Source organism: Agrilus planipennis, unplaced genomic scaffold (assembly GCF_000699045.2).
Source record: "Agrilus planipennis isolate EAB-ADULT unplaced genomic scaffold, Apla_2.0 scaffold35, whole genome shotgun sequence".
Lineage (NCBI taxonomy): Eukaryota > Metazoa > Arthropoda > Insecta > Coleoptera > Buprestidae > Agrilus > Agrilus planipennis.
The window spans coordinates 1345679-1356416 of NW_020438957.1; the positions used below are offsets into that span (position 1 = coordinate 1345679).

General features: G+C 30.6%; 2 protein-coding genes across 2 annotated transcripts in view; one reads left to right on the top strand and one right to left on the bottom strand.

The window, feature by feature from the left end:
* The window catches only part of LOC108744765 (protein bark beetle), a 24952-nt gene extending 19760 nt beyond the window's left edge, over positions 1–5192 (bottom strand). Inside the window, exon 1 of the mRNA XM_025975032.1 lies at positions 4220–5192. Coding sequence (XP_025830817.1) covers positions 4220–4543 — 324 coding nt within the window. The 5' untranslated portion in view covers positions 4544–5192. The remainder of the gene's footprint in view (positions 1–4219) is intronic.
* A 944-nt stretch (positions 5193–6136) lies between these two features.
* LOC108744782 (metallo-beta-lactamase domain-containing protein 1) lies at positions 6137–7083 on the top strand. The gene has a single exon (XM_018480695.2). The coding sequence runs from the start codon at positions 6420–6422 to the stop codon at positions 7032–7034; it is 615 nt and encodes a 204-aa protein (XP_018336197.1). The 5' UTR covers positions 6137–6419; the 3' UTR covers positions 7035–7083.
* The last annotated feature ends 3655 nt before the right edge of the window (positions 7084–10738 follow it).

Genomic DNA, 10738 nt, shown 5'->3' on the forward strand with positions numbered 1-10738 from the left:
ATAACCTAACCTAACCTAACCTACCCTATTGATAAAGATATTTAAATAATATTTTATATAACTTTCTCAATATTTTTATGTATTTTTTATTAGTTTTACCTTTGAATATTGTTTAATAATGACTATATACATATATACGTGCCTAGAAATGTATAAAAATTGGCATATTTATTAACTTTGAACCCCCATAACTTTTTATGGGGGTGAGACAGCTACGAACTTTTTATGGTACAGTGGTGGGGGAGACCTCCTGTTTCGATCCTCCCACCTCCACCCCCGAAGGGGATGGTGGCCATCATCTAGACCTTTACCATGTAATTTTGACAAAGAGCCCTTAAAATAGCGTGAAGTACATTTTACTATTCAACATTCCAGCTATTCAAAAAATTTTTTATTTCCCAAATATGCGTTTCCTGTCCAAAAATAACACGTTCCGTTAACTGTAGGCAGCAATTTTCCGGTTCAATGTAAATACTTTTATTGTAGATACGTAATTCTATTTTCTATATCCGGAGGAAAACGATTCACCTGCTTCGGCGGTCTTCTACTTTTATACCTGTGTACATAATGGCCACTTGATGTTTCATTGCATATTGTGTATTGTATTTACTTCAAGTGTAACGTTATTCGATTCATTGAAGCAAGCATTTTTTCTATCCTTTTGTTTTGTAGTATGCAACTGCTACTGTATATATTTCGAAGTTGCGTTATTAGGTATGTTGGTGATTCATTGCAGCAATGATTCTGTCATTAAATGGTTAATAATAGTTAATTGGCTGTCTGTTTCCGACTCATCCTGTTCACTTTTCTTCGCTGACGTGTCTGATTAATTAATTTTTTTTTTTGTAAACGGAAATTGCCATAATACGGCTAATTCGTAGAAGGTAATTTCTAGTTGTTACACCACGATGAAAGATTAAATTTTAAACCAATTGATTTACGGTTTTTGGGCGAAGAGTTGGATGTTGCATAATAAAGGCTTTATCACATCACTAAATATCAGGGATAGTATGAAACTATTATATATGGGAGATATCCTGACATTAATAAATATAAATATTAAGGATTTCTTATTTACTATGAAAACTAATTTTTTTGCAAGCTTTAAAAAGTGCAAGAAAGCGTGTCTGTACAAATAACGGAATTTTTTGCGTTTTTGCGGATTTGTCACGCTTTAATTGCAGAGTATAATAAACTTTGAGGTCATGGGCATTTCACAAATCTCGCTAAGGATTGCGAGAAAGAAACGAATCATTCCTGCGCTAACGTCAAACATTTACAAATTCATTTATTTGTATGTGGGTATATAAACGGTAACTATTTGCAAATGTATATTCGCAATATAAATCATTCATTATGAAGAAATATTTTGTACTTTGGTCAAGAATGCATCCCCAATGTGCTTTGGGTTGAAGGAAGACTAATCCTAGGAAAGAAGTGCATACATACATATAAATATTTAGATTTAGAAAAATAATACAGAAAACTATCCATTCGGTATTTACCTATGAGTTTAAGATATATGTTGCTATTCTTTAGCTTTTGCAAATTGGCGTAATTATCAAGTTCCAATCGCCTACTCGAAGTATGCATTTTTAGCTGTTCTCAATTTTTCACATTTAATCAAAATTCAAAGGAAGCAAACAGAGTTAAAGATATAAATTTTTTTAGAAAAGCAAAGATTACAAAAACAAACCAAACTGACATATATTTTTGTTAATATTTAATTAAATTGTAATACAAATTAGGACTTTTTCTATCTTTTATAACACACATGATAATGTGTTTTGGAATATTTTTTTTTGTTTTCGCTTTTTGCACTCAAAATGTACATATTTTTGAGTATTATTTTGTGGCGGTTAGGTGTAGCGACTTATGGTTATAATGACCAAAAGGTAAGTCGCCATAAACCATTGTGGTTAGACGAAAGTTCATAGTGGGATAATGGGTTCAAATGATGACCCATGGTGAAATAACGTGTAGGTCTACAATATAATATTAATATTGATATGTGTAATTTAGGTAACGGTGCGATAATGAAGTTTTGATGAATAAATAAAACAAAAGAAACGACCATGACCCTTAAATAGGTAAACCAACCCATAGGGCGGCTACATTGTTCTCGCTTTCTGTAATAAACTGTAACGAGCGTGTCGACAAAAAAGTGACCCGTTAGTTATTTACTTACACATAACAAAAGATACGCTTTCTTAGCAGTTGCCTTTAGATATTTTAAGGAACATTTTCATGGATTGTCAGCGTGTGCAATCATTAAAACGTTCTGCCCGCTTTCTATCTTCAAACACAATAAAATGAATGACGTTGCATTTCAGTTGTAATAGTTTCCGTTGGTTAAAATAATTAAGAAACAAAAACACAGAAAAAGGAATCACACTATTTTAAAACAATGGGAATGTAAACACTTTCAGACATCAACAATTTTTGTGCAGTTTAAATCATTCACCGACTTCTGCACAGATTTGTACCATACCATAAATGCATTGCCTAAAATAATACATTTCGAAAAATTAGCCTCTTTGTGCATGTAATAATTGGTTAATTACATTTAAAATGTTTTTGTTTGCAACCGCAAATGACCTCCTGTATTATCTAAACGGCCTTCAATTTGAACAAACTTTCGTAGTTTTGATAATCCTTCTGCAACTTTATTGTGAGATATTCAGATGATGAAATTAGTATTTTTGTAATGTTTTCGGTAATAAATTAATCATAGTTTATTTTCTAAACATTGATTCATTTTATTACTTAATAATTATGTATTTATAACCGTATTTTTTTTAAATTATCATTAATTATTTATTAAATTCCATGTGCAATAATTAAGTTTATTTTTTCATATTGTGTTTAAAAATGCAAATCCGTAGTTGTTCATCTGCTCTCATTAGAGAAATTAATAGGTCATATTAGCAGTAAATATTATTTCAAACAAATTTATCCACTGCACTTTTTTGATTCACATTCAGTAAGTAGCTGCTGAATTATTACTGAACAGATATTCTGGATGAATTAATAAAATAAACACAGAAAAGAATGTACAGAAACGATCATTATTTGATTAACTGATATTGATAATGCATTTATTCGACGTTTTTGTGGCAAATAGGCAGGTAGGTTTACATATTCACCTGTTTTTATGTACAAAGCTCCAACATTACATTGATAAGATAATGCCTCTTGATAAAGGTGTAGCTGCTAATGATTCACAGAAAATATTTCCTACATTTTATATTGTAACCTGAATTTCACAAAAAATGAGTAATTCTGAATAACTAGTCTGTTAGTGAGTAATCATAATAAGTGATTTCAAAATGTTAATAATGATATGGCACACACGGAAAAAACAACGTGCGGTCGCATACTTTGCTCTTGTTTGCTTAGGCAGCGATCTATATTGAATTTGCCCTACTTTTTGTTACATAAAATTGATTTATTTTGTGCGTATAATTTTCATTTATTTGCACGTTTTGTCTATGCAAGACTTTTGTTATTATAAATTACATAAATGTTGGGAAATTTTAAATATTAATTTGTGTAATTTCTTAATAAAAATATGATTCATCCAAGGTGACGTATTTATCAAATCATGAAAGAAAATGAGAAGTTTGTCATCCATTTTATTCTAATTTTATGCAAACTTTGTTTACGAATGAATAGGACAGTAAAAGTAAATTTAGATTTGAAAACCCAAAAATTACTTGTTCAATTATGTAAGAACTTCTATGAAATTTTCATTTCATGTAACCAATCGTTGAAAAAAAGGTTGATTGTATGATACAATACAATCATTAGAAGGAAATGTGGTTTAAGTTTTAAATTGAAACAATAGACCAAAGCATTCGTTCGGGCATTACTTAATCACCCAAAATTTAATCAAAAGAAAGTAGCAGTTGCATTGTTTTTACATAAAACGAAAATTTGAGGTAATTTAAAGGAAATTAAAATTCGTTAAGTTTATGTGTTGGAGAAATCGATAACTGAATGCAATTTGCCTTTAGGAAGACAATGTCAACAAATTTGTGTTTCTCTACTTTGTTTTCCTTTTGGAATTAGGATGTCAAACAATTCAGCAAAAAAGAAAATTGGAAGTGGTTTTCCAAAAAATAATTCATGAAGGATTATGCACTGGGCATCTACAAATTTTTCTTGAACTGTTGACGAAACAGTGATGGGGTAGTTTTATCAAAAATTTAGTACTTACCAGTGCAGTTAAAATTCCTCGAACAGTTATTCCCACTTGGGGTTCGAATCGCATTTCGACTCCAGGTTCTATCACTACTTCTGCATTCCTTTCGACGATGAGATCGTTTCTAAGCCAATAAGGACTATTTGTCCTGCTAAACACTAATTTATTATCAGTCACTATTCCTCCGGGATGTTCATGAACTTCGGTATTCGGTGGACTCGGAAAAACTTCTGTAACGCTCTCCTGAGTCCTCACAAAATTTGAAGGCATAAGGCACATGAGAAACGTACAAGTTAAAACAAACCGTGAGGTTCTTCCCCGCGGTAACATTTTCCGCATTTTAAGAAAACGTTTAAATTTAAAAATCTTGTTCGGACGGAACAAAAAAGTTAACGGAATTTTGTCACCTGTGCATGTTATTTAAAATTAAAATTACACCGTTCGGAATGATTTAAATGACAAAGAAAAGAGATTATGCAGATAAGCGTTTTAAATCCCTCGTGGCGACTCTCTTATTTTCTGTTTCAGCCATGAGAGCGTTACGTTTCTTACTTTCTTCCGTCCTTTCGCAATATCACACTGCTCCAACGCATTTTTTTTACTAGGCTCGTCCACTAATTTCCTCCGTAAGGAAAATGCACCACTTTCCACAAAAAAAAATTGCCACCAAAATTTAAAAAGTTTTTACTCTCACACAATGTTCGATGTTTACATTAGAATTCGTTTTTAACGGATTTGGTCTTTTACAGGCGCGGCTATAGTAAGTTTTTCACGGTAAAAAGCTCAGGTCATGTGACTTGACGTCATCCAGGTAAATATCCCCACTCACCTGTCCTTACTTGTTATACAGGTGTGCTATTGCTTTGTTTAACCGTCAGAGCGCGATATCAGTCGAGAAATTTTAGATTTCGGGGCCCCGGAGTCGAAATACGACTAAATTCTCTCGACGGATGCACAAAAGCCCAAAGTCCGAATGGAGCGTAGGTAGAATTTATAATTACGTTATTATTAATAATTGCAACCAATTAGGTATGAGCGACGTGTGTAAAGACAATTTTAACAACCTTTCCGGAAAAGGTTAATGTCTTCTTAATTAGACCGTTTAAATGCCCCTTTCCTGAAGATATAAAAGTTAACGTATCACGTAACTCTTGTAAAAGCTAGGCATAATTAAAATTGAAAACTATTGCCTAGTTTTGTATATAAAAAAATTAAAAATTACAGTTTAAATAAACAATTGAGAGATAGAACAATATTATAAATTAACTTACGCGCCCTCAAAGTTCTTTAACTTTGAAACAAAAAATAGTGAAATAATATATGTTTGCAATCTACCTCTTTCTACAAAAAAAATGCATCATTTGTTATTTTTCTTTTAGGTTGCGCTAATTAGATGTTTTTTTTTTGTGGTTTGGCTACAAATCTGCTATTTATTTAACTAATACGTGGTACCTATTATGCGTGACTAAACCAGTATTATATTACCTTTTTAGGGAGGCGATAATGAGTAGTTTAGGAAGTGTAAAATCTTCAACAAGCCAATGAATAGGTACTTACAACATCAAACTAAAATATTGTCAGCAAATACCAAAATAGTTTGAATTCCAAACTATTCGAGTATATTTAATTTGTAACATTTCTACATGTAAATGTAGAAGATATTGAGTAAAATAGAACGATTATGTTTTTGATTAAAAATGGAAATTTTTTTTCGAATTTTACTGTTTTTACCCAAAAGGGGAACAATTGTATTAGGATAACTTTATTGTGTTTCTTTGCGTATATTATCCTTCTTGTGGTATTAAATTTTTATGTTGTATGAATAGTACAAACATTTTTCTGCCTTTTAAAACGAAAATTTAGTCAATATTTATCATATTTTGACTATTTTTTACTGTCTTTTGTTTCTCCAGTAAGAAAATAATTAGCTTATTTCAAATTTATCGATTTTAAAGTGTTTTCAGCGATATTTTGATGGTACCTTGGCTGCCATTTTGAATATATAGTTGGCATAGTTGTAAATGATTTCGGACATTGAGACTGTAAACACACTTGTCCTTTGGGGTATACTTTAAACAGAACCAAAGTTATGGCAACTTAACCTAAATTAATATTTAACCTATAAATTTGACGTTTGTTAAAAACAAGGTAATTTATCTTACAATTGTTCATAAATATTCGAATAATATTAAACAATTTCCTTACATTATAAAAAATGAATAATACCAAATTAACAGTACTATTTGAAGGATATTCAGATTTGGTAGAAAATGGTATGAATGCAAATAGTTCATGCACTTTGTTGACTGGACAAAAAAACGTAATAATTGATACTATGACTGCTTGGGATGGCGAAAAATTAATAGTGCGATTAAAAGAATTAAATTTAAGCTGTAGTGATATTGATTATGTAGTCTGCACTCATGGACATTCTGATCACATAGGTTGCAACTATTTATTTTTAAATGCTACTCATATTGTTGGTTTTTCTGTCTCACATAAAGACTTTTACCATAATGTTGATTTTAATACTCAACTAGAATATAAATTAGGCGAATATGTGAAAGTAGTACCTACACCAGGGCATACACTTCAAGATGTAAGTGTTATTGCAAAAGTGCCTGATTTAGGGACTGTTGCAATAACTGGAGATTTATTTGAAAATGAAAATGATCTTAATGATGAATCCATTTGGATTTCTGCTGGGAGTGATTCTCAGGAACTTCAAAGGAAAAATAGAAACTTTATTTTGTCTTTGGCTGATTGGATAGTACCTGGGCATGGTCCAATGTTTAAAGTTAAAAATGTTAATGAATTAAATATAAAATAAACTGACTTGCATATTTCTAATTTTTGTTAACTGATTGATGAACAGTAAGAGTAAGGATAAATTAATAATTTAATTTATTTTTTAATACCTACCTATGCATTTAAAAGCAATGGTTTATAATCTTAATTGTTTATTTGATATGTTAGTATATCAAAAGGGAGATTTACTTTTTCTGGGTTAACTTAATTTTTTTCCTTTTCTCTTTAGATTATAAATACATTCGGTTATTGGTAATTATTAGTAAAAAATTAATTAACTCTAAAAAGTAATTAAAAAAGTATGAACATTTGTTTTGTTCAGGCAACCCGGTTTGCACAGGTGTAATTGTGTTTGACATTCTGTGCGCCTTTACCAATGATTTTATATTTGAAAGATGAGGGAATCCTCTCTTGCCTCTCTTCTACAAATTGACTTTAATTTTGGGTTTGATTTATGTTCAAACTAATAATTCTATAATTATTGAATTCGTTTGGTGGAAAGAATATTATTTTCCGAGCGAAAAGAACAAAAAGTTTCCAAACCGAAGTAATGGAAGACGTTTGGAAAAGTAATTAGAAAAATATGATTAGGTATTTTTCCCTGCCAAACTTTTGTAGGAATTTCTTTTGCTTCATAATTGATCGTCTTATTAAAGATGAGTTAGCCCATCCTTTGTCTAATCCCCGTTGCCAGGGGCTACGCCACCCGCTTGTTTGTTCTGTGCAAGAAAACTCATATCCTAATTGGGTTACCTTACATCTGCGTCATCGTCGGCTAGAATTACGAATTATATAACGATGAAAAGACTAAGAATGCGCCCTTGCCTCCTGGTTTTCTTTTTTCTTTTATCATGACATGATATTATACATAGTATAATCCAATACTAGTTTCTTTTGAAATATATTTCTCGTTGCGCTCTTTATTTAGGTAATATTCTAAACCTTTGCTGTTAACAATGAGAATGTTATTCGCGGTATTAATTTTAAATCGAAATTGTACGTTGCTATAGCTACAAAAGCGAATTAACCAATCGTGATTGTCATTTCCTTTTCAAAAGCTTGTTGCTATGGTTACAAATGTAGGCAGCCAATCAGAACGGAGAATTCTGTTGGTTACTATGGTAATTCACAAAGGAAACGCTGAGCGCTAATTTGAATTAGAGTTATGCATTTTCTAAATTTCTAGGTAAATAGTTGATATTAGTTTCATAAACATATTAAATGTTGATTGTGAGTACGTAGGTAATAGGTATGTGCTATTTAAACGTTTATTTCTAAAATTGTTGGACTTTTCAAGAATTTATAGACTCATTGTCAAGTGAAGGAAATGTCGCACCCAGTTAGCTACTAATTTTCTCGCCTTTAGATTGTCTTTTATTTCACTGTGCGATTATTGATTGGCCGCCATAAGCGAATGTGAACGCTTTCAAACAATTAACCCTGTCAATAATGGATGTCATATTTGTGCTCTAACTCTAAGTGAAATATTAGATTGATTATTTTCTCAACAAAAAAATAGTCTACCGATAAACTTTCCGTAATGTATTGATAAATATCTGGTTTCAGTTCCATTATATCTTATTTAGACATTTTTGAAAGTAATGCTATGTTAATTGTTAAACGTAAACCATTAATACCAAATGGTAAAAATACAGCTATAAATGTAATTTTCAGTTTTAAATGTGACTGTATGGTTTAAAGGCTTTATTTGTAATAAAATAAATTTTATTTTGATGTAAATAAAGTAGAAAAGTGTTTGTAAAATCATGCTATTTGGGGGAAGTCCCGGTCGCGCTATTAAATTATTTAATCGCCACCACTGCAAAAAATCTTGATTCGTATCAGTTTGTATCGACGCTCTAGTATGACGTCGTATTATGCGTCATATGTTTATATTTTTTATTATTGCACAATATTTATATCGCGTAATTTTCAGTGGTAAATTTTATTACTATAGTTGCAGTGAGTTAAAAAATTAAATAATAGTGGTAGTATAAAGACATTAATAAATATAAATATTAAGGATTTCTTATTTACTATGAAAACTAATTTTTTTGCAAGCTTTAAAAAGTGCAAGAAAGCGTGTCTGTACAAATAACGGAATTTTTTGCGTTTTTGCGGATTTGTCACGCTTTAATTGCAGAGTATAATAAACTTTGAGGTCATGGGCATTTCACAAATCTCGCTAAGGATTGCGAGAAAGAAACGAATCATTCCTGCGCTAACGTCAAACATTTACAAATTCATTTATTTGTATGTGGGTATATAAACGGTAACTATTTGCAAATGTATATTGGCAATGTAAATCATTCATTATGAAGAAATATTTTGTACTTTGGTCAAGAATGCATCCCCAATGTGCTTTGGGTTGAAGGAAGACTAATCCTAGGAAAGAAGTGCATACATACATATAAATATTTAGATTTAGAAAAATAATACAGAAAACTATCCATTCGGTATTTACCATAAAATCCCTTTTGTAGAATCTTTTTTATTAAACTGACTTTATAGCAAAATTGATAAACTGTGATGGTTGACAGTAGCAATAATATATCAACAACAAAATAAAAATGGTTAATCATTAACATTAAGACGAACATACAACAGTTGGTATTAATTGATGGTTATAGAAAAAAATACGTAAAAAGTTGATCAATTCTCATAAGNATTTTTGTACGAACTCCATGGAATGAGGCTGGTTTATAAAAAATCATAGGGTGTTACCCCTTTAAAAACTAAAGGGGTGTTCAAAAGGGTTGTTCCTTTTAAAGGCAGTAGAAGTGGTAAATAATGTAAAAAAGCTGGGGTTGACTACTACGCAAGTACCTTCGGTTGGTACAACATGCTCGGGCAGTTGGGCCCCCTCCAAAAATGGTTATCGATGGTGTCTTTAAAGCTCAGTTGAAGTAAGCCTTTGGTGGCATGCCTATGTATGTTTTGCCCCTTCAAAAGGGAGCAACCCTTTTTTTAACTTCTTTTCTTCAGTGTGTAATGTTGCTCCGAATGGAAAAGGTGTACGCTGTGTTGATGCAGCTCTTTGTTTAAAAAATTAGTATAGGAAAAGGTAATTTTTTGTGATTGAATAAATACAGTGTATTTGTGCACAATATAAGATGATTTTTTATTTTATTTTCATTTAGTTAGTTAATGATCTTGGGTATGTTTAATGTTGAGACTGCATGCACTATTATTTATTTTTGCATTATTTTGGCTTTAAATAGGAAAGTCTGTTTTAGTGTTAATGATTAGTTAGAATATTAGTGTAGAGGCAATAAGTTAGTTGAAATGTTTTAAAATTTTATTTCTTCATTTTATACCTCAAAAGTGGAGTTTTATAGAACAGATTTCTGATATTATATAAAAATAATTGTCAGGTTTGGTGTTTAATTAAATTTTTGAGTGTTTGTTTTTTTATGGAATATTTTTTGTGCCTTTTTATAAAAAAATATCAAAAAGAATTCTAGTCAATTAATTAAAAAAAATAAATTGTCGTTTCGTGTCTAATTACATGGTCTAAGTTCTTTTTCACGTGTTTTTTTTTTAAATTTTCTGTGGTAAATTTTGCTGTATCCTTAATCGCTAGTTTTAAAATGAAAAAATATCCTTTTTATTAATTTTTGACTATAATTATAATTATATTTTAACTCAGAATAGAAGACATTTTTGTGAAAGTTTATTCACCTTTTTTATCATTTTTGAATGTGCAGGGTTTTCATCTGCTGATTA